The sequence below is a fragment of the Acartia tonsa genome, chromosome 7 (genome assembly GCF_053477335.1).
Source record: "Acartia tonsa isolate MP-2025a chromosome 7, ASM5347733v1, whole genome shotgun sequence".
Classification (NCBI taxonomy): Eukaryota; Metazoa; Arthropoda; class Copepoda; order Calanoida; family Acartiidae; genus Acartia; species Acartia tonsa.
Window position 1 is genome coordinate 50,291,594 of NC_137266.1, and position 25,465 is coordinate 50,317,058.

A 25,465-nucleotide genomic window follows, 5' to 3' on the forward strand; every position below is an offset into this window, starting at 1 on the left:
AGAGGCCTCTACGAGAACTGGAATTCCAACGGCAAAGAAAATAAAACTTAAGTTTTTTTGTATGGTTTATTAAAAATACGATGACTACCACATTAATTTTCTAAAAAATTACAAACATATATCTAATATAGCACATATATATATATTTACCAACTTATTCATAATTTTACCATAAAAACAGCTATAAATAAACAATTTGAGCATCAGTTTTTTTCCTTTCAAAATTTAATATAATTGTAATATAAGTTTAGAGTATTTTAAGTTATTGAATAACATATTTTTAATGATAAAATTATGAAAAGTTTACATTTAAGCTCAATTCTCCACTAAATCTTTAGGTACACATCGAGAGTTTTATGCTAAGATCATTTTATAAAAGCAATGCCGCGCGCGCAAATGTTAGACGGCGCGGCATTGCGCCCATAAAACGAACCAGTTTTCAACACATTGAATATTTTTATTAGTATTACACAGTTAGGCCCAAAATTTACGACTTTGAAAGACTTTGGAAGTCTGTACAATAATACTGTATCAGGAGAAAATAAAAATTGTGGATTTTTTATAAGGATTAGAGGATTTTTTTATCAGAGATCTAAAGGGATAAGACAATGGCTGATAAATCAATGTGTAACTCATATGATGATACACAAAATTACCCCTGTTGTAGATTAAAATTAGTGGTTGAAACATTTGGACAATCAACTTAATGACCAACCAATCAAAATTCAATATAAGTCCCCAAAGTTGTTAAGCCAACAAATGAGAAAACTTATTTTTAAAAACTTTGGGGTATAGTGTAATAAACAGCTCATTGTCTCCTCCCTCACTGAATATTTAAAGTCGGCTAAACCTAGGAAAGGCGGTGGACCAAAAAAAACGAGGAAAAAGTAAGGCGGCGGAAAAATGAGAATTGTAAAACAATTTTTTTGGCACAAAAATGAACAGAGTTACTTTCTGGGTCACATAAAGGCACACGCAATCAATATCTTAATCAATCTCGAAATTTTATTTCAGGAATTTTAAAACGTACTTAATAAAACAGTTTTCATAATGAAATAAATTTGAATAAATCTTACCTAAACAAAATTATTTTGTGCTATACTAATTTGTGCTTTTACGTGAAATAATAAATAATATAAAAAATAATAATAATAACATAATAATAAATAAAGCAGGACAAAAATGGCAAGTTTTCACTTTTTTGGCACATTTAGCATTTTTGGGACATCATGTATGTTTTTTGAGGAAAAATAATATGACAAATATTAAAATAATTTAAAGAGGAATTTACATGAAGTTGCCCATGACTATTTAAACTTGCACCGAGATTATTAATATAAGAACAAAGATATGTTTTTAACATCACTAGGTTTAACATTTTTATGCAGTTTTTTAAAACATCAATTTTTACACATTTATAATAATAATAATAAGGATTTTGTATGGGCCTAGTTTGACTACTCGCGGTAAAATAGAAAAATACAAATACTTTTTAGTTTGGACAGAATAGTGACAAAAAAGCCCATTAAATGTATATATAATCCAAAACATCACATTTATTTCCATCAAATACCATTTAACACTTAACATCAGAAGTTTATATATCAAAATATGCCTTCAGTTTTAATACAAATAATAACACTTTTTGCTACATATATTTCTTAACATGTTAGATGTTTATTTTTGGTAATTTTTAGTAATTGATTTTGAAAGCAAATCAACCAAACAACTAACATGGTTTTAGCTATAACTATAATTTTATTAAAGGCATATTCAATATTAATACACAGTACATATATAATATATAATTACATTTATTACAAATATAGAGTACTTTTTTACGCATTTTTTGATAAATTTCTTTTTAAGTATGTTGCTCACTCACCAAGAGTGGTATAAACTCTTTTTAGTTGACTAGTCAAATTCTTGGCCGCTATGCGCTAGGGTATAAAAGTGTTTGTATCCTTTTAATCTTCTAAAAAAATGTAGAAAAGTACTTGGCATTTGTAAGATTCAACAACAACTTTTAATACACTAGTCACAGCAGTTTTTCAATGGTTACGAGATCAAGAAAGAAAAAATAAGATAAACTGCATTGATTTTGCAGATTGAACCAAAATGCATTTTTTAATTATTTCTTTACAATTCTTTAATTAAGGTACTTTAATTTGAACAATTTTAATTATTGCATGTAGAATAGATTACTTAACAAAATTGCACATTGTTTAAATCCTATATCTTTGGAATGTTTTATATAAAATTCATTTTTTTTTGATTGCAGGATTGACTAAATCTTTTACATTTAACAGAAGATTAAATATGACTGAGATCCATTAAGACAGAAGGTTTTAGGTACACATTGACTATCTGTTTTTTTTTTGGCAAAATCTTATTTGCTCTTTGAATAATTCATTTGGATATGTAATAGGTATTTACTTTTAAACAGTTATATATCTACTTAATGCCATTTAACATAGAGCAGCAACATTTTAATAAATACATAAAGGCCATTAAATGCTTTTTATTTTTTGGTAGGTTAACTACAACCACAATTTGGTGAAGAGAAAATTATGAAAATTGGGCCAAAATGGCCGGAAAGAACATTTCCTAAAACTTTTTTTATCCACTTGAGCTTGTGATAACAGCATGTGCAATAATAATGTAAAATTATTTATAAGCTTTAAGGAAGAGCCTTGGTAGGATTCTATTTCTACACAGTAAAAAAATTAACTCCTATTCGGTAAGAAAATTACTCTTATTTGGAGGGTTTCAGACTCTTAGTAAATGTTTCTATGATTTTCTTAATGTGGTTCTTCTTTTTGTATGGGGTAGGTGTCTTTTTATTTAATACACAGGCAACAAATTTGCTTTTGTGCTGTGCATAATCAGCTGATTTCCTTTGTTCGTGACGACATAAAGGCGGGAAACTCAACAAATCAGCAGACGCGGCATTCTCGCAGATTTTTCAACATTTTCTTCGCGGATTTTTCGTGGAAGATTTACGCGGTGATGTTGTGATTCTCCTGCTCCATGAAGTTTTGTTCAGGCAGAGAGGTTTGGTCGGCCATGAGCTCGATCCTGTGGGTTTTGATGTGCTGCTTCATGTTGTACCGCTGGATAAACCGCCTAAATTAAATCACATTCAAAATAAATCCAATGATATTTTTAAAGATTTAAAGTTTGCTTAATAACTTCATTTTTAAAGCCACTACTTTCCAAATTAACCACATTAGGAATTGCAAAGATATGAAATAAAACTATACTTTATTACCCTATCCGTGTACCACTCTTGATAATAATGATTCACAAAATTACCCCTTCTTAAAATTAGTGGTTGAAATCTTTGTACACTTTTCTTCATTAATTAACCAATCATTTTTTTTTTAAATCCCTAAAGTTGTTAAGCCAACGAACAAGAAAACGTTATTTTAAACTCTTGGGGACATGTGTTATAAACAGCCCAATGTCCCCTCCCTCCCTGGTTAATTATAAAACGCAATGTATGCATTACCTTGGACAATATGGACACTTGTGTGGTTTATCTCCGGAGTGAATCTTCCTGTGCCTGTACAGACTGGAAGGATCCGCCAGTTTCTTGCCGCAAACTTCGCAGGCAACTGCGGGCTTGCCGTTTGCGCCAATTTCGCCAGTCCTAAAGTTAAAACGACTGATTAAAATTTTTAAGATGCTCGATGTAATGTAAATGAAATTCAGATATTTTCTTAATCTAATATAACGTAGAAAGGTTTGTTTAATCTGAAGATCTCAATAACTATTGAACCGATTGGGTTCTCTATTTCAGATAAGTTCATATCGTTTATCTAATGGTTTTGGGCTATTTTACTTTAGATTTTAGCCTTTGGTTGGTTTCAGACTATTTTAAATCTCTTATCTGCCCCTTCGAATACGGAGCCTAGGGTCGCAGCCGCTAGTTTATTGATAACTTGTGGTGACCTTAATTTTCTAAAAGTTCACATTTTAGCCTAGAGACCCAAGTGATTTTATTAGGTACATTATGTACAAAATTAGTACAAGTAATGATAATTTAATTATATGCTGTAATGCTTATAGGTAATTATAAATGTTTCTTCAAGTGTATATTTTACACTTGTTAATTTTGTATATTAGGATATGTCAATAGAATCTTAATTTTCTTGGAAATTTGTATTTAAGTTCAGGTATAATAATAGTTATTGAATAGTATTATAATCAGCTTTCCGCGGATATAAAAATGTACAATTATAAGGTTAAAACTAGTTCTGTTAGCCCAAATTACAAAGGCATGAGCTAACAAACCTGGTTTTAATACTATGAAAGTACATATTTATATTTGTTAAAAACTGGATAAAATACTTGATTTTTTAGTATACCTTAAAACCGGTTCTAATCCAGTGGATATTAACCGGTTTCGAAGCCATACTGCAAAAATAAAGATTTATTACCTCACACCACCAATGGGATGTTTCTCCATCTTTTCAGTGGATCCCCGTCTTTGTCTCGAGGCACCAGAATCCTTTCCGCTTCCAGGTGACAGGCTGGCAAGGCTACCAAGGCCAGGCAACGAACCCATGGCTCCCAGCTGGGACATACTCGCCAGCGAGTTGAGGCTGCTGATGTTGCCGTTGGACATGCCGTTCAGCCAGGCATAACTTTGTGAAGGAAGATTGGCAAGGAAATGGGACCTCAAACGACCAGCAATGTCAATTCCCAGGGAATCAGTCAGTGATCCAGCGCCCAATGGCTGCGGGGGAGGGGTGGGTGAACCCTTCTTGGAATCCTTCTCATAATCTTCGCCACTTGAGTTTCTCTCTTCACGGCTATCGCCGCGGGAATCCCTGGAGGCAGGCCTGTTAAGACCTCCCTTCAAACCGGTCAATTGCTCGAGACCAGTCAACCACGGGGCAGCTGTTCCATAGCCAGCCCTCCTCAAGTCTTCAGCCAGTTCATTGCGTCTTTGCTGGTCATCCAGACCCACTGGGATGCCGCTTTTCAAATAAGATCCCAGGATTGAATATCTGGGCGCCATATTTATTTTGCTGTTGTTTGTGGTGCTAAAGTCAACTGGTTGGTCCGTGTCAATTTCTTCAGTGTCGCTGGTGAGAGTGTGTGTATCAGGGCTGCGGTTATCGCCGATGCTAGAACCCGACAACACGGTAACAGCTCCGCCCAACAAAGGTGACGTGGACAAGTGTTCCATGCTGGTTTCTGCTGCTGATTTGTTATGCGCTGATGTGGTGCTTATTGCTGCTGCCTGCTGTAAGAAAGACCAGGATGACAAACCAACAGTGCTGGTCAACGGCAGAGGACTACCGCTGCTGTTCAAATGATGTGTGGATGAAATTTCATCGTGATCCATCATGAGACCGCCGCTTAAACGCAACTTTTTGGGCACTGATGACTTGCGGCCTTCAGGCTTACGGCTGCCCGACTTGCCGCTGATGCTGGAACTGGTTTCAACATGGTGATATTTGTCTGCATTGCCGGCACTTTCATCAACAATTAAAGGGGCTTCATCCTCCTCCTCTGAACTACTGGAGGAGGAAGTGGGATGTTGTCGAATGTCGTCTTCATGCAGAGAATAATTGCCTCGTTTCCCGCCCAGCACAGGTGCCAGGTGATCTGGCGGCAAAGTGGCTGTGGTCAGTCCGCGGATTTTCAGGACAGATGCGGCGGATAGAATATCCTCCAGTTCAAACTGTTTGACCGCAATTGAGCCGCGGTACATGTACTCTAACAGCAGGGCCATGTGATGGTCAGAAATGTCCTAAAATTAAATAAATTAAAAACATTCTGAAGTAGGGGCAACAATGGGACAATGGGCTCTTTAGACTAGTCCCCAAAGTTTTATAATGTCGTTTTCTTATTCGTTTTTTGATTGATTGTTTATTAAGTAGAGTTTCCAAATGTTTCAACCACTTTTTGTAATCTACAAAATTGGTAATTTTTTATTAACATTGGAGATGTATATCAATTTTTTTGCCATTTTCTTATTTCTTTAGATCCCTACGTAGCAACCCTATGAATATGTTTTGCACACGTAATGTATTTGAAAGATCCTGCAAAAAAAACTACGCAATTATAATTGACACAACACTATTCATTAATATTACACATGTGCAAAATTAAATCAAAAGCCAATGTACTTGTTGAATTAAATATTGCATGATTTCTATATTTGTTGTTTTGACTAAATACATGTTTTTAAATAATAAGAAAAAAATTAAGAAAAAAATTAAGAAAAAATGGCCAATAAAAATTATGAGAACTAAAATCCCTTCAATTGTTAGCGAATTTAACGGACAAACAAAAAACAACTTCACAAAATACATTAAAGTTAGATATGGAAAGCATGTAAATACATGCGAATTTTCAAGTAAAATATAAAATGCTGATATTTACAATTTTAAAGGCAGAGAACCAAGAATTAAATCAAACTAATCCGATCTCTCTCTTTATTCCTCTCTTTATGTATTTTTCAAATATCTAATATCTTTAAAACGTTTTGAGGTGCATTTTTGAAATTCAATATTTACAATAATGGATAAAAAACTGAATTCTTTTGTTTAGTGGTCTAAATAAATATTATATTACCAAGTTAAAAAAAGTATCCAAAAGTTAGAAGAAAAATCGGGTATAGTCCCTATCGTGGCAATGCCCTTTAAGGAGCGTTTCTTGGTATTTTCAAGCCTTTCTCCTATTTCTAGCCCCTGCAGGGCCAATTGCCTAACCCTGCGAGGCAATCATCTAACCTAATATAACCTAACCTAAAATAACCTGTCGAAACCCATTTTAGAAATACGACGAATCACCCCTTAAGGGGCGTTGCCACGAAAGGGAATATACCCGGAAATCTTTTACGTTCCTGACGTACGGACAAATCTACTTACAAATTGCAAATGAACCAAAAGCTTACCTTGATGAAAACGACTGGATGTTTGCAAGGGTTGGCAAGGAAAAGTTGTCTGAAGTACGGACTACAGGCGGATAGAATCAACTTGTGAGCCTAGAAAAAGAATCAACCTGTCAAAATTGGAGGATTTTTTTATGTTTTTCAGTTCGAAGATTTTTTCTCAAAGTTTTTGAGAACACATAGCAAAACATTAAAAAAAACATTGAAACCTTATCCTCATGGTAATCACTAAAACTTATCAAACAAATAAGAACAGCTAAATGAAATATTCTGTATACCTAAGCCGTAATTATTCCTAAGAACTTCCATTAAATGTTTTGATAAAGTCAAAGAAACCTTAGATTTTCTATGTAGTACTTATATCTTAGGCAAATAACAGAATTTATCGCATCGTATTATAAAAAACAGATTTCCGCGGATATAAAAATATACAATAATGAGATTAAAATCAGTTTAGTTAGCCCGGAGATCCCGGAGGTGCGAACTAACAAATCTGGTTTAATACTATAATTGTGCATTTTTATATTAGTAGAAAACTAGATTTAATACAATACGATAGGTGATTTTTCAGTATAGCTGAGAACCGATTCTTATCCATTGGATATTAATCTGTTTCAAAGATGATTTACCTTAAACTGCTGGTTTTCTGTTGCAATTGTGACGTCACAAAATTCTTCGGCCTAAAATCATTATTTTTTCTTAAATCAATCAATCAATCAAGAAAAAGGAAAATCTTGCTAATTACATTTTTAATTTAACCGGATTAAATAGAAATATTACTTACCAAAAAAAATAAGCAACCCTTTAAAAAATTAATAACGGATCTTTCCTTTTTGACGTAAACGTATCATCAAAAAATAAAATAAAAACATGGTAATTATCAAATAAACAAGATCTATTCAATAAAAAGGCAAAAACATAGGTATATATTATATAAATTGGATTTAAATTACTTTTTACCAAAGAATTAACTGGTAATTTAGGCTAGTAGGGCTTCATATTGATAAAAATGATTAGGCATAAATCCGGATTTTTTAATATTTTGACGTCAATGTTTTTTTTTCTTCAAAAAAAGGCCTATTCAATGTCTTCAATGGCCTGAATGTAATTAGGAACAGAGAAATATATTCAAAACTAAGCTCTCATTTAGAAATAAGCAAATATAGCTAAAAAGCATATTATTACAGTACTAAAAAATGCATCTTGAATATGAAAATCACTACATTAAATATTCAAATGTAATCCTAAATGTAATAGTTAATCCATTTTTAGTTAAAGTACCTAAAAGACCTTTTTTTGCTTTTATCTCTTAAATGATTTTTAAAAAATCTAATTCCCTAATTCCATAAAAATGTTTTGAAGAGACATATCAATTTTACAAAACAGGTGCAGCTAAGAATTTCTCGAAACATGCAACATTTCAATAAAATTCATTAAATATCCTATGACATAAAATAGTAAAGTTTTGTCTGAAGCTTAAGATCTCAACAACTACTTAACCAATTGAGTTTCACATATTTCCTGTGATGGTTTTAGGCTTTTTATTATGATATTTAATTTATGGAATGGTTTTAAGCTACTTTCTAGTCCCTGTTTGCTCCTTCGATAAGATACCCTAAATTCTAGGGGCTTCGTCGCTAGTTAAACAAAAGGTATTGATTTAGTAATGCTTTATTTAAGCTAATAGCGATAGCGCATCTAGAAAGTAAAATAGACTAAAACCATGAAAACCCTATTTGCCAGTTTCCTTTAATAAGAGAACTCAATCGGGCTCGGTTAAAAGCATAACGTATAAAATATAAAACTCAAATACTTTTGATTCATGATTTTTATAAACCTAAAAATGTTGTGTGCGTATAAAAATGATATATTTTCCAGGTATCTCAAGGGATAAGACAATGACCGATCAATTGGTGTACATCCCAAATGATGATACCCAAAATTGGTTGAAACGTTAAGGTACTCAAATTAATGAACCAACCAATAAAATTATCCAAAGTTGTTAAGCCAACGAATTAGAAAACTCTAGCATAAAACTTTGGAAATTAGTGTAATTAACAGTCCAATATCCCCTCCCTCCCTGGATATTTTCTCCCCCACATCTCTGACATTTATCCACATTAAATATTAAATCCAAATGCCAAAGGTTAGAAATATTTTCATGCGATATTTTCGTAAATGTTAAGTTGTTAACCTTAAATATTTTTTTTATCATGAGTTAGTTTAATGTTATTTATTTCATTATAGACAGCTTTCCGTGGATAATAAAATAAAAATTATAAAATTAAAACCAGTTTTGTTAGCCCCGAAGATTCGGCTAACAAAACTGGTAATACTTTAATGATTTTTATTTTAATTTTTATTGTGGCACACTGGCTGTAATACGATGCTATATATGCTTTTTCAAAATGGCTGATAACCGGTTCTAATTCACGAGATATTAATTGGTTTTGAAGCCATACTGGAAATAAACTTGTATTTTTAAAAGGCTAGGTACCCCTTTAATTTTCTATGAAATCTGATTGTACTTGAAAATTCTAACTAATGACGCTTATTAATAAAATCAATAGATTAAAATTGAATAAATATCATTTAATTCAATAGGTAACACTTGTTTAAATTTTGAATACAAAGTACAAGAATTCTATATGGACATATTTATGAAGAACACAACTTACACCTAGTGTTATGCCGAAATTTATTTTATAACGGAAAAAAGATAAAGTAAGATTTATCAAAATATCAAAAGAAAATCCGTTTAATAAAGTAGCACAAATTATGTTGATCTCTGTTTGTTTGTTTGTACGAAAGGCATTCGCTAACCGCTGAACCGATATGGTTCTCCCATAAAGGGTAGATTCTCAAAGGTCCTTGAAGGTTTTTGACTATTATGACAAGTGCCACTAGAGGCCTCTAGGTGCGTAGCCTCTAGTACTTTACATAGCAATTTATATGAACCATAGGTATTCAGATTAATATTATATTTTTTAGGTTTTGCATAAATATGTTTTCGCGCCGATTTTTACAGAATTAGAAGATTTTCTGGTAGTTTTTCGTGGATTTTTTCTGAAAACTTTTGAAGATTTTTACCTGACAAAGTTGATAGAAGACATGTATAAGCTGGCTGTTGTGTTCAGACCAACGCAGCATATATTCACCCTCTTCTTTACATCTTAATAAATAAATATTTTACTATTCGTGGAAAATTGCTTTTAATACGATGCTATATAAATGATTTTTCAGTTTGGCTAAGAACCGGTTCTAATCCAGCGGATATTAATCGGTTTCAAAGCCATACTGAAAAAGAATATAAACTAGGTATTTAATTTATAACACCTTAAAATCAAATATTTCCTAAGTGCTAAAATCATGAATTCACCAAATAAAGGCTTAACTAAATATAATAAAATATAAAATCTCGCAACCTCTCAATAAAGGTATATCCCAATTTCTTCTTAATTATGATTCATTAGTATTTTATATATCCTCTGTAATTAAAAAGTAAACTTTTTTGTCTGTTGCGAAGGATCTCGCTAACCGCTGAACCTATATGGTTCTCCTTTACAGTTAAGCTTTTTTTGTGGTACAGGTTTTTAACTATTTTAACTAGTAGAAAAAAAGAACACTCTTATAAAATAATAAAACAATTTTTGAGAAAGATTTAATCAATTCTTTTTAAAGTTAAAAAGCAACTTACTCGTCATCTTGGTGACTTGTAACCAGATTATGTGTCTCCATGATGGCCGCGGCTTCTTGAGCAGCAGCTGACAGCTTATCCTTCAGTCCAACAGTCACCAGCTTCTCCTGAAGACCCTCGGTCACAAGCTGTTCCTTGATTTCAGCAGTTATATCATCTGTTTTGGTTTTGGTAGTTGTTGTAATTGGTGAAGATGCTATTATAGAAGTATCTTCTATGATGTTAACTTCGTTATCTTCAACAACCATTTTGATTATTAGATCAGCTTCAAATTCAACTTTGGCACAGTTTTCACAATTTTATTGCACAGTTTTTTTTTAAATCATTAAAGTATTATTTCACAGTAAGAGATTATGGCAAACTTTGACTAGATTTGTTTCTCTTCTGATTATTTAAAAATGGCACAAATGGTTTTCTTTAAACGTTCTCAGAGTATGTATAATTATATCAAATTAAAGAACAAAACTGAAGGAAATTAAAAGTAATAGCAGAAGATACAAAAATATCTTATGTTTTCCTTAATTTCAAGTTTGTCTTTTTAAGTTTTTTTTTGTTTTGTTTTATATAACAAGTCGTCAACAGCTTTTAGTGTAGATATTTTTTGGTGATTTTTGAGTGTGTGTGTTTTTAGTATGTGCGGGTAGTTTGTTAGTGTTGTGTATCTACATGACGACTTGACAAACTGAAATGAAAAACTAATGAGTGTTTAGGTCCTGTTCAGATCACAATTCTCTCAATCCACAATTTCTCTCTGCTTTTCCCCCCTACTTAGAAAATACGTGGGGGGGGGGGGGGAATGCTTATATCCCTCCATTCAACCCCCCCCCCCCTGCTTAACCAGCAACCTACTTTGATTGCTGCAAGGATTGCGGGGGTGGGGTGGAGGGGGTAAATAAGCAACAGAATTAAGAAGGGGGAAAACCAGGCATCAATGGTTTGTCTGGAAAGGGCGGGGGGGAATATTAGAGGGGGTTGGAAGGGGGTGAAGGGTGGACCTTTAATTCAAGTATTCCGACTCTCAGAGATGCGAGGTGTTCAAACAAAACAAGGGAACAAAAGGGATAAGACAATGGCAGACAAATTCATGTATTTTCTCAAAGAAATTCACAAAATTAACCCTTCTGTAGTGGTTGAAACGTTTGGTCACTCAACTTAATGAACAAACAATCAAAATTCAATTGGAAGTCCCCAATTATTATGAAACCTTGGGGACTAGTGTAATATACAGTCAAATGTCCCCTCCTTCCTGGTTTAAATCTTTAAATCAATCATCGCTTTTCAAAAAGACCATTTTTTAAAATTTCTAGACCTATGGCCTATTTGCTATTTACTGATTAATGCAGTTTTGTGGGCAACATTTGAGAGATGGTAAAATTCATTGAGGACGCTTAGCACACGACCAGGAATGAAATAAGAGAGAGGGGAATATAGCATACATGGTACTATCCCCCCCCCCCCCCCCCCTCCTATAATCTGTGTATACTGTAAAGCCATCTGAGAAGACCAAAGCATCCTTATACATTGTGTAGGACATAAATACAAATGGGAGAAGGTGTAAAATCCCCCTTTAGGGGGGTTAGATAAGGGAACAGTACAAGAGAAAATGGGAGGGGGGGGGGGGTTAGTTGAAGTAAATTTAAGAGAAACTAAGATGGAAAGGGACTTTTAGGACACTACAAAGCAACAGAACGCACTAAATATAATATCCCCTCAGGACCTTAAAACTTCTCTTAAAAGAAGAGGCCAAATCAATGATTTTACAAATAATTAAAATTACAGAAATATTTTTTAGTTGAATAATGACTTTTAATTTGATTTTAAAGTAATTTAGTTTAGAGAACTTGATGAAAATTAGAGATTAAATTAGTTGAGGCCAGTTGCTGTTAAATCCCTTGAGGACATAGCATCATTTCATCTTAGGGGGGGGGGGGGTGTAAGCACCCCCCCCCCGTTCTATTCCGGCATGGCACATACTACAGATGAGGGGTGGTTGGGTATAAGGTGGATAAAAAAAGAGAGGGTTATAACACATGCTTGGGCTTATGGGAATAGGGAATAAACACGTTTTAAGGGGGAGGGGTGATGCACTGCTTTAAAAAGAGATGAATACTTTTATATATATTTGGTATATATATACTATTTTACACACACTCACAAACTATAATATTGGTACCCAGTGGGGAGGGAGTGGACACTTGTCCCCAAAGTCTTATATCAACATTTTCATATTCTTTGGCTTTACAACCTTGGGGACTTAGATTGAATTTTAATTGGTTGGTTCAATTAGATGAATGTCCAAACGTTACAACTACTAATTGTAATCTACAGACGGGGTAATTTTGTGTATCATCATTAGGGATGTACATCATTGTATCGGTCATTGTCTTATCCCTTTAGATCCCTGGGTTGGGTACCCAGCGTAAATCTAAAATATCAACCAAGGAATGGCATAAAAATAAAATTTGGGGGTTGGAAAACATTGGGGAAATTGGGTACAAAAACGGGGGGGGGGGGGAGTAAATTGACAATATGAAAGAGAGAGAGAGATGGCTTGGTTGTTATATTATGTGAGCTTTTGAAAGGGGAAAATTTGAGTGCATAATATAAAATAGGTATTGGAATACATACATACATATACATACATATTACATACACATGTATTAGTGTACTCTTTTAATCAATACTAATAATTAGACAGTTTGGGGTTATCTAAAATAAACTTTATTCCTATTTAGCATAAAAAAGCTTAAGTTTTTACTAATGGAATTTTTCGCAATCTTTCAATAGGTATTACTTTTAGGATCAAATGATAAATAACAACCTTAAAATCTAATTTGATCAGGGATAAGACACTGGGCGATAAATTGATGTAAATTCCCAATGATGACACACATAATTACCCCTTATGTAATTTACACTTAAAGGTTGGAACGTTTGAACACTCAACTTAATAAAACCAACCAATCAAAATTCAGTAAAAGTCCCCAAATTTGTTAAGCCATAGAGTAAAAAAAACGTTATAGTAAAAGTTTGGGGAATCGACTGGTGTAATAAACAGCCGATTGTCCACCCCCCCCCCTCTCTCTCGGAGTTATAAGCATGAAAGAAATATGTTCCATTTAATTTCTCTATTTCTTAAGGTCAATTTTTCAATTTCTTTGTCAGATTTAACAGATGTAATAAGCTTAGCTCCTAAAATCTGTATGGACTTATGAACTTCAAAACCAAAACAAAGTTATCCACCAAAATATCCCCAAATGTTTAAACCTTCAACAAAATACCAGGGAAGGGATCTTAAGGTATAAGTCAATGGTGGTCGTAAATTTTATATACAACCCCATGATTATAAACAAACTTTCCTCTATTGGTTGAAAAGTTTTGACTTTGGATACTTCTAGATGGGAAGCAACCAATACAAGAATCCAGTTATTATAACACAAATTTGGGTATCAGTGTAATTTACAGTACAATGTCCTCTCCCTGCCTGACTAAATATCAAGAATTGGGAAGGAAGGGGTAGGAATAAATTACTTTCCATTGGCTCTTTCCTGAAAATACCTACATTTCACCCTATCAACACGTAAAACAAAGAAAATTAGGGAGAGAGAGAGAGAGAAAGGCTTCTTACATACTTGCCTTCGGGTGTTAAGGGATAGGGTTATGGATGATAAATTAATCTTCACCCCAATTGGAATGCTTAAAAGGTACATTTTACTAGGGATCTAAAGGGATAAGACAATGGCCTATAAAATGATATACATCCCTGATGCTGATTCACAAAATTACCCCTTTTGTAGATTACAATTAGTGCTTGCAAAATTCAATTAAAGTCTCCAAAGTTGTTAAGCCAATGAATAAGAAAACGTTATTCAACTTGACGTTAACTTTGGGGACCAGTGTAATAAACAGCCCAATATCCCCTCCAACCCTGTTATTTTACTAATATCTAACATTGACCGCTCCCTCCCTGACTTTTCAATGATAATTTCCCTCCTTTCTTCCAAGGATAAATAACCAGAGAGAGAGGGGACAATGGGCTGTTTATTACACTTGTCCCCAAAGTTTTATAATAACGTTTTCTTATTTGTTGGCTTCACAACCTTGGGGACTTTAGTGAATTTTGATAGGTTGGTTAATCAAGTTGAGTGTTCATACGTTTTAGCCACTAATTTTAATCTACAGAAGGGGTATTTTGTGATCATCATTGGGGATATATTTCAATTTATTGGTAATTGTCTTATCCCTTAGATCCTGTAAATATCTCTTTATAATAGAGAATTGGTTTAATATATAAGATTTTCCTACAAGGATATTTCCATGTAAGGTATTTCATGTATATTTTGTAATAGTTGTAAATGAACAGAGTCATTTAGAGGACAAGACGATAAACAATATAAATTGATATGCATCGCCAATGATGATTAATAAAATTACCCCCTCTTTAGAATAAAAATATTGATAAAAACGATTAAAAGCTTAATGAATCAACAAATCAAAATTACATAAAAGTCCCCAATGTATTTAAGTTGACGAATTAGAAAACATTATAAAACTTTGTGTACTTATGTCCCCTCTCTCTCTCTCTAATTATAGAAAAAAAACTGGTTTAATATATAAGGATATTTCCATTGAAGGTATGTTATGAGTTTAATTACAGATTTTGTTATTAGAAACTTAACTATTACCAGATCTTGCGTTACACAAGATTATCCCTTTTGTAGATTACAATTAAAACTTGAATCATTTGGACACTCAAGTTAATGAACCAACCAGAGAAAATTCAATTAAAGTCCCCAAAGTTGTTGATCCGACGAATAAGAAAGCGTTATTATTAAACTTTGGTCACTATTATAATAAACAGCCCATTGTCCCCACCCTCCCTGACCAAATTAGCACTATTAAATTGTTTCTTATGCCAATTTAATAAAAGGTGCACATCACCAAAGAAACACAATTATTTTGATAAAAGTTAAGTACTAAGGTCAATAATTTAAAATTCAAATACTACTCGTAAAACTACCCCTTTTAAAAACTTAAATGAAGACCTTATTTTGAATTTACCTGCATAATATAATGCATATACCTATATGAGGTACGTTTTCGAGTAAAATGGGAGGGAACAAAAAAAACAAAGCTTTTTTTAAAAAATACACAGGTGTAAGTAATCACTTGCCTTTATAGCAATGGTTGTCCCCCTCCCCCATTGGATAATTCTCATATAACCCCCCCCCCCCTTGCAAAAAGGCTTTACATGCCATTGCATTTAGGACCTTATTTAAATAAGGTAGTAAATTATTACAGGAGGAAGGAGACATTGGGCTGTTTATTACAATAGTACACAAAGTTTTATATAACTATTTTTTATTTTGATTGGATGTTTCAATTAGTGTGTTCAAACATTTCAACCATTAATTGTAATCAACAGAAGGAGTACTTTTGCGTATCATCATTGGGTAAGTAGATCAAATTATCAGCCATTGTCTTATTTTTTTGGATCCCTGCCATTGCATAAAGGACATTATTTAAATGAGGTAGCAAGAGAATTAAATAGAAAATTATTATGCAAATATGATGAAACTCAGGGATCTAAAGGGATAAGACAATGTCAGGTAAAAATCATGCACATCCCCAATGAAGATGCACAAAATTACCCCTTCTGTACCTTACCAAGTAGTGGATGAAACGTTTTGGAATCTCAACTTAATGAACCAATAAATCAAAATTTTATAAAGTCTTTAAGTTGTTAGGCAAATAATATGAAAATGTCATTATAAAACTTTTGGGACTAGTGTAATAAACAGCCCGATGTCCCCTCCCTCCCTGGATGAAACCATATGTGGAATTATTCATATAAAAAATTTTAAACAAAAGATTTATTTAAATCAACATTTGCTTGCCCTACCATTTGTTTATTAAAGCCAAAGCCAGAAATTCAACAGATTTATTAGGAGCGAAGCTACTCTAAAATTAAAGTTGTCTGTACGTCCGTTTGTCAGTTTAATTAAGTCCTTTTTAACACAATTTTTTGGTCATCTGTCGGTCGGTCATGCTTTCATTTGACAACTAAACAATTTTTCTATCATCACTATCAGTTTGTCAAACCATGATTATTTTTGGGAGCTTCATTACTTATGGATGTTGTCATCCATGTAATTTTAAATAAGCTTTTCTAACATTAGAGACTTAAATATGTTACAGTAAAACAGGGAGGGGAGGGGAGCATATATTCAAGAGATGAAAGAATGGTCCTATCTTTGAAAACTTTTATTTCATTACAATTTATGTAGCATAGCTAGTCCCGAAAGTTTTACAATAGCATATTCTTATTCATTAGCTTAACAACTTTGTGGACTTAATGGATTTTGATTGGTTGGTTTATTAAGTTCAGTGTCAATGGTTTTAAACACTGATTTTATTCTGTAAAAGGGACGTTTGTGCGTCATCATTAGGGATGTTCATCAATTTATTGGCCATGTATTGTCTTATCCCTTTAGATCCATGACTCATAACAAAGATGACAATATCCATTATATACAAATTAAATACAAGAATCAATGTTTTAATGTACAATTTTTGTGGCACTTATCCTTTTCTTAATCAATTTTAAATGTTCTCTTAAGCACATAGTTGGCTCTATTTTTATCTCTTGAAAGTCCAATAGATTCTGATAAGGTTTGAACAAAATTCTAAAAAATAAAATAAAAAAGCGGGTGCCTCCCAAGCATCCGTGAATTTAGTATTCAAAGGGAAAGAGAGGACAATATTCAGAAAAACAGCCCAAAACCAATGATTAATATTTGAAATAATTAAAACCTTCAAAACCTATGTAAAGCTTCCCTACAGAAATCTGTGGTTAGCTCTAAATTAACGGACAAGCAAAAGGCCTTTCTACTGGAACGGGAATGAACGTTGCAAAAACAGCATAAAACCATCCCAAATATTAGTACTCATTTGAAATAATTAGCTTAAAACAAACTGCTCTAAAATATATTACTTATTCAGTTTAGATTATCAAAAACAAACCTTAATACTTTATGCATTAGGATATGATTAGTCTACAATGCTATATTTGTCCTTTTTAATCCTATTACGAGGTCAGTAACCTATGGTTTATAAACTGATTCATATCCATCCAACTATATCAAGCTAAGCACCCAAAAATTTAAAATACAATGCTCTCAGTACCTAAAAATCAATACCTAGCCCAAACCCTACATACATGTATATGTGACACTAGATAGGGATAATTATTATGAAAACATATTTCATAAAATGGAGATTTTAAATAACTTATTATTAGTTTGTATTTCCGTTAAGATCTCATTAACTACTAAACCGATTTAGTTCTACATTTAACATAGGTCTAAGGATTGTTTCTTTCGATTTAAATCTTGTGATGGTTTTAGGCTATGTTTTAGCTTTCCATACCCCTTTAAAGCAGAGCCTAGATTCTATAGGCAAAGTAGTTAGTATTTGTGTGTTCATTAACCACTGAACTGATTGACTTCTCTTTCAAAGATGCTTTACATATCATGTTTTTTACCTAATAAGTCTTGGGATGGTTTTCAGCTATTTTTGTGTCTTTTCCACCCTCCTTGTAGCCATAGATGATGCTCCAAACCACTAGAAAATTTCAGAAAAAAACATACCCTTACTTTAAATATAAGATTGAAATCCTGACTTTAACCTTTTTTTTACAAGATTATTTCCCCAACCACCTTAAGTAGTAAATTTCTTTTTCCGGCGCGACCGGAAAAAATAATCAATACCCAACACATACATACTAACTCATTGTATTGTATTTGGCACATAAGCCCATTTCCAGGCCATATGCAATAATACCCCCCCCCCCCCCGAAATATTATTCCCTATAGAGGAGGAAGTGACACAAATAAAAGGCCAGATTTCACATGCTCAATAGTAATAATGCTTTTATATTTGTTCCATGCATGATATGTAAGGAGGGGGGGGGGAGATTATAGTGGTTATGGGTTGTTTTTTTGGGGGGATTTTAGGGTGGGGGAGGGGGGGGGGGGTGAAAAGTTGCCTCAACTTTGACAGATGGCAGAATTCTGGCTGTTTCAATGGATTTGTAGCAGGTGCACAACACCCCCCCCCCCCCCCACCCCTCCTAACATGTTTCATCTCTAAGCATTTATGCATCCCTAAAAGCGCTTTAGTATTACTACAAATTTAATTAGTTAGCAAAATAGAAAAATCACAAAAACGAAATATAAGCAAAGGGGACTTTATATTTCAATAACCCCCTTTTACACATCTACACGGCAATTCAAAGTTGTAACTTGGGAAATTTTCTTGACAAACAACCCAATATGCAATGATTAATTTTTTTCGTAGGTAAATATCGAGTAGGTACTAAATGTTTGTAGACTTTTTAGAAAAATTTCACGGATTTTCTGCAATTTAGTAAAAACACCTTTCCCTCCCCATACCTCACTGAAAATCTCTCTGAAAAGCAAGTGCAAACGAAACCAAATTGAATATATTAAATCTTTCCTTCTACAAACGCTTTTAATGTAAAATCATATTGGGCCGGAGGGAGGGGACATTGGGATGTTTATTATTACACTTGTCCTTAAAGTTTATGATAATGTTTTCTTATTCGTTAGCTTTGGGAACTTTTGATTGCTTGGTTCATTTAGTTAAGTGTCCAAACTTTTCAAACATTAATTGTGATCTACAGAAGGGGTAATTTTGTGTATCATCATTGGGGATGTATACCAATTTATCGGCCAATGTATTATCCCTCTAGGTCCCTGATAATCATATATCATAGCATACATATATGTGGATAATATTTTATGCTAGGTTCAAAAGGGGGAAAAACAGGCTAAAATGAGTTTAAACGTTAATAAGAATAAAATATAAATCTTAAATGCAAAGAACCCGAAAATGGCTTTACGATGCATTAGGATAATCCTTTTTCGAAAAGCTTTATATACTAATATAAGAAGAAAACAGTTCTTTGCTATTTACCCCTTAAATCTTAACCTAAAAGTCTTAAATGGCTGATCCATAAATTCTTTTTAAAAAGAAGTAGAAAGGTTTTTTGTTTGACCTTAGATATCTCGCTAACCTCTTAACCGAATGAATATATATAGGAAAGTTTTTCAAAGCTCTGGGGATGGTTTTAGGCTAGTTTAATTTGAAGTAAAAATCTTAGGATGGTTTCATGCTATATTGTTTCGCTTTCTTAGACAATCAAATGCACTAGTGCTATTTATAAAGCAGTTAAGGTCTGTGTAAAATATCTCAAAATGGGAAGTTTAACTAAATACCTATATACATATATAAAAAAAATTTTTAGATTTATAAAGCTTAAACGCTTATAATGAAATATTTAATACCTAACAAAATCAAATGAACATAATATACAACAAAGCTATAATTCTCAGAAAAAATCAATAATTTAATCATGTTAAAAATGTGTTTTTTACGAAGTGCTTTCTATAAGTTAAATCGATAAGGCTTAAAATTATTGCATTTTGGCTTAACAAGGCAGTTACATGTAAGTACCTAGAAAGGGAGTGATTAACAAAACAAAAAGTCATTGTAGACCAATCATTTTGAGGAGATTTTCCTAACAGATATGGGTCTGAACTTTTATGAATATTTCCCAGGAGGTGGGACATTAGGCTTTTTATTACACCAGTCCCCAGAGTTCTATAATAAAGTTTTCTTATTAATTAGCTTAAAAACGTCGGGAACTTTTAATAAATTTTGTTGGTTGGTTCATTTAGTTTAGTGTTCCAAACTTTTCACCCACTAAATGCAATCTACAGACAGGGTATTTTTGTGTAATAACATTTGGGATTTACATCATTTTATCATCGGTCTTTGTCTTATCCCTTTAGATCCCGGACAAGTCTACATGCATATGTTAAGTCTAATGTAAATCCTAAGCCCTACGTAACAAAAAAAATGAAAACTACGGCTTGATCGATTTATACTTAAAAATATTTTACTATTAAAATATGACTTTGCTATCACGAAAACTTGCTTAGTAATTGTTTTTTTATGCTTTTGTTATATCAATATAAAAAGAAATATAAAAACAAGGATGACAACATCTATATAAAAGCGAAGCTCTGAAACAGTAGGACAAACGAACATTAACACTTGTAGAGTGTCAAAACTGAATTATCTGAAAATTAATGCACAAGTCTACACAAAAAATTAATGCACAAGTCTACACAAACTTTTAAGTAAATTTATTGCAAAAATGTTTAAAGGCTATAATTTAAGAACTACATTTATAGGACTTGATTATAGAGATGGTTCGATTTATAACATTGTACTTTATTGTTTTATGAATCAGTATTCCCAAATTCAGATCAATAGGATGAAAAAAACATACACAAATTTGTTGTCAAAAATGTAAAAATCAGCATTTTTTAAAATAGACGTAAGGAATTTCTTGTAATGATCATCGAGTTGCTACGCTTTCTAATCGTACCTAACTGTTATAAGAATCATTACGCAAAGTTTAAATTCGATAGGACAATTCTAACATGTCTTAATTCATGGACGAAAGGCCCTAACTACAGAAAAGCTTCACTTTTTAAAAAATTAACTGAAAACCTACCTTAAAACAATGAACACTTGTCGATTAGAATTTTCAGAAAAATTCAAACAATTCACTTATACAGGCAATGCTTTCTTTATTAATGCTTATTCAACGAATAAAAAAGTACAATTAACACCAATTAATCCTAAAACAAGTATTGACCCCCCAAAAATACACCCTCCCTTTCCAAAAGCCTTTCTTTCTTTACCCCATGGCATGACCTAGCCCATGTTCGTTTTTTGCTTTACCCATTTTTTATGTGTACACACACACACACACACACACACACATACCTTAGAATGGCATCGGCCGGTTAGCATGATTCTTAAAGGACTGTACTTTTTCTAAATTGTAGAAAATCTACGAGAAAAATTTTAGCTGTTTTCGCAAAAAATGTTGCCGCATTTTTTCAGCTGTAGAAAAAGCAGTATTCATATTGTTTGAATAACCCAAATGAACGGTATTAAATTTGTTCAGTAAGACATAATAAACGGCTCGATCGATTAGTCCAAATATCAAAAAAAGAACATTTCAGTTAGTTATCACAGTTTATTACAGTAGAAAAAGGAATTTGTGTGTCAAACTTAGGTCATAAAGGAACTTTATTACCTCACCCCATCCCCCCCTTCCAAAAGAAATATATCTTGGGGACAATATTTTGCCTTTCAATGTTTTGAACTTCTGCATTTTTATAGTTTTCATATAGTATTCAAAGCGGCAAAAGTCTTCATTATAAATATAGATTAATCTTGATAAATTAACTTTTGAAGAAGGAAAAATCAATACGTACAGTTCTTTTAATTATAATATCAAGACGAACGAGGGCCCATGCTTGATTTGGGATAGGAAACAAAAGGAGGGGGGTGAATTATGGGTGGAATTTCTAGATTCTTGGAATAGGTTGACCCTGATCGTAATATCCTTGCTTGCTAGCTACTGCATGAGCTGACCGTTGTACACCTTCCCTTTAATCCCCGTTTTTTTACACCAGGGAGGCAGGGGACAATGAGCTGTTTATTTATACAGTAGTCCTTAAAGTTTTACAATTACGTTTTGTTATTCGTTAGCTTACAATTTTGGAGACTTTAGTTGTATTTTGATTGGTTAGTTCAATAAGTTGAGTGTCTTAACGTTTCAACCACTAATTGTAATCTACAAATGGGGTATTTTTATGATTCATCATATGAGATTAACACAAATTTATGGGCCATTGTCTTATCCCTTTATATCCCTGCATCTATACCCTGGATTCTAAGCCACGTCACTATCTCCCCCCCCCCCCCATAATCCCAAATCATGCCATATATAGGTGCCCTAGTAATCTCAAAACGTGTAAGTAAGCAATTAACATTTTTTTGGCTTACTTAAATGTGCCATTGTGCCATTTTTGTGGTAAATTACTGATAAGCCATAAAGAATACTAATTGCTTACTTATATCAGCATTCTACAACAATTTGGTCTTACTTGTGAGATAAAAGAGGGTGGAGTAAATAAATACTCAGTCATTTACAGTAAAAGTGGCTTATATAAGTTGAAGTGAAGAAAAAGAAGGAGGAGTAATAATTAATCCCTTCCTTCCTGTAAGCAGTTTATGAAAAAAAGAGAAGATTTGGCTGATATAAGCCAAATAAGCAACAAATGTGATTGATTACTTATAAGTAATTTATCCAAAAATTGCATGATTTGGTATATAAGCCAAATAAGCATTTATTGTGATTGATTGCTTATAAGTAATCTATCAAAAATTGTATGATTTGGTATATAAGCCAAATAAGCAATAAATGTGATTGATTGCTTATAAGTAATCTATCAAAAAATTGCATGATTTGGTATATAAGCCAAATAAGCATTTATTGTGATTGATTGCTTATAAATAATCTATCAAAAAATTGCATGATTTGGTATATAAGCCAAATAAGCATTTATTGTGATTGATTACTTATAAGTAATTAGCATTTTCATTGATTGCTTATAAGTAATATATCAAAAAATTGTATGATTTGGTATATAAGCCAAATAAGCATTTATTGTGATTGATTGCTTGTAAGTGATTTATGAAAAAATAGCATGATTTGGTATATACGCCAAATAAGCATTTATTGTAATTGATTGCTTGTAAGTAATTTTTCAAAAAATTGCATGATTAGGTATATAAGCCAAATAAGCACTAAATGTGATTGATTGCTTATAAGTAATCTATCAAAAAATTGCATGATTTGGTATACAAGCCAAATAAAGATTTATTGTGATTGATTGCTTATAAGTAATTTATCAAAAAATTGGATGATTTTGTATATAAGCAAAATAAGCATTTATTGTGATTGACTGCTTGTAAGTAATTTATAAAAAAATAGCATGATTTAGTATATAAGCCAAATAAACAATCATTTTCATTGATTGCTTATAAGTAATTTATGAAAAAATAGCATGATTTGGTATATAAGCCAAATAAGCAATCATTTTCATTGATTGCTTATAAGTAATTTATGAAAAAATAGCATGATTTGGTATATAAGCCAAATAAGCAATCATTTTCATTGATTGCTTGTGAGTAATCTATCAAAAAATTGCATGATTTGGTATATAAGCCAAATAAGCATTTATTGTGATTGATTACTTATACGTAATTTATCAAAAAATTGCATGATTTGTTATATAAGCCAAATAAGCAATCATTTTCATTGATTGCTTGTAAGTAATTTATCAAAAAATTGTATGATTTAGTATATAAGCCAAATAAGCATTTATTGTGATTGATTGCTTATAAGTAATCTATCAAAAAATTGCATGATTTGATATATAAAACAATAGTTTCTTTGTTTTATCAGCCCACATTTTAATTTTGATTATGATGAAACAAATTGAAAATAATTTCATGGGGTGCTAATAACTCTTGTATAACACACTATTATGATTTTTATCTTAATATTCACGGAAAATTGTCTGTAGTACAATACAATGCATAAATTTTCAGTATAGCTAAGAACCGGTTCTAATCCACCGGATATTAATTGAGTTTGAAGCAATACTGAAATAGATAGTAATCACATTGTATTATTAACAGCTTTCTGCAGTTATAAAAATGTAAAAGTTTAAGTTAATAATCAGTCTTTTCGTAGAAAAATCCAACGGATTAAAAAATTTACTAAACTTTCAAAGAAATTTAGAAAAGCACAGCTTTTATAAAATTAGGGTTGGTCTGTATGTCCCTCCGAGATGGTTAATTATTTTCTTTAAGGCATATTAGAAACAATCAATATTTTTGCTTATTTGGCTTTTATTCCAAATCATACTATTTTTTATAAATTACTTATAAGTAATCAATGAATATTTTGACTTATTTGGCTTACATGCCAAATCATGCTATTTTTTGTTAAATTACTTATGAGCAATCAATGAAAGGCTTTTAATAATTTGGCTTATATAAGCCAAATCTTCTCTTTTTTTCATAAACTGCTTACAGGAAGGAAGGGATTAATTTTTACTCCTCCTCCTTTTTCTTCACTTCAACTTATATAAGCAAAATCATGCATTTTTAAAATAAATTACTTATAAGAAATCAATCCCAATAAATGCTTATTTGGCTTATATACCAAATCATGCAATTTTTTGATAAATTACTTATAAGCAATCAATGAAAATTATTGCTTATTTGGCTTATATACCAAATAATGCAATTTTTTGATAAATTACTTATAAGCAATCAATCACATTTATTGCTTATTTGGCTTATATATCTGATCATGCCTTTTTTTGACAAACTACTTATAACTAATCAATGAAAATTATTGCTTATTTGGCTTATATACCAAATCATGCAATTTTTTGATAAATTACTTATAAGCAATCAATCACATTTAATGCTTATTTGGCTTATATACCAAATCATGCTATTTTTTTATAAATTACTTATAAGCAATCAATGAAAATTATTGCTTATTTGGCTTATATACCAAATAATGCAATTTTTTGATAAATTACTTATAAGCAATTAATGAAAATTTTTGCTTATTTGGCTTATTTACCAAATCATGCCTGTTTTTGACAAACTACTTATAAGTAATCAATGAAAATTATTGCTTATTTGGCTTATATACCAAACCATGCAATTTTTTGATGATTTTTTTATAGGCAATCAATGAAGATTATTGCTTATTTGGCTTATATACCAAACCATGCAATTTTTTGATAAATTACTTATAGGCAATCAATCACAATAAATGCTCTTTTGGCTTATTTGCCAAATTTTGCAATTTTTGTTAAATTTCT

The 25,465-nt window shown here is 32.0% G+C and overlaps 1 protein-coding gene across 3 annotated transcripts; it reads right to left on the reverse strand.

Moving 5' to 3' along the window:
• Positions 1-1,738: 1,738 nt before the first annotated feature.
• LOC145323937 (uncharacterized) lies at positions 1,739-21,478 on the reverse strand. Of its 3 annotated transcripts, XR_013881144.1 has the most exons (9): positions 21,214-21,478; positions 10,608-11,289; positions 10,001-10,082; positions 7,540-7,590; positions 6,914-7,003; positions 4,443-5,764; positions 3,512-3,652; positions 2,754-3,126; positions 1,739-1,940 (listed from the first exon to the last, which is right to left on the reverse strand). XR_013881144.1 is itself a non-coding variant. In XM_080166541.1 (8 exons), the coding sequence occupies exons 2-8, from the start codon at positions 10,853-10,855 to the stop codon at positions 3,000-3,002; spliced, it is 2,061 nt and encodes a 686-aa protein (XP_080022667.1). In that variant the 5' UTR covers positions 10,856-11,289; positions 21,214-21,478; the 3' UTR covers positions 1,979-2,999. The 3 variants fall into 3 exon arrangements, 2 of the variants coding, with proteins under 2 accessions (XP_080022667.1, XP_080022666.1); XM_080166541.1 differs by lacking the exon at positions 1,739-1,940 and having other exon boundaries at positions 1,979-3,126; XM_080166540.1 differs by lacking the exon at positions 1,739-1,940 and having other exon boundaries at positions 1,979-3,126; positions 3,512-3,667.
• Between the last annotated feature and the right edge of the window lie 3,987 nt (positions 21,479-25,465).

Bases quoted from the DNA above. Each gene is read 5' to 3' on its own strand.
- LOC145323937 (XM_080166540.1), bottom strand. From the start codon at position 10,855: ATGGTTGTTGAAGATAACGAAGTTAACATCATAGAAGATACTTCTATA. The intron at 10,083-10,607 runs GTAAGTTGCTTT...TTATTTATTAAG, and splicing joins ACAAGTCACCAAGATGACGA to ATGTAAAGAAGAGGGTGAAT. The intron at 7,004-7,539 runs GTAAATCATCTT...TTCTTTTTCTAG, and splicing joins CAGAAAACCAGCAGTTTAAG to GCTCACAAGTTGATTCTATC.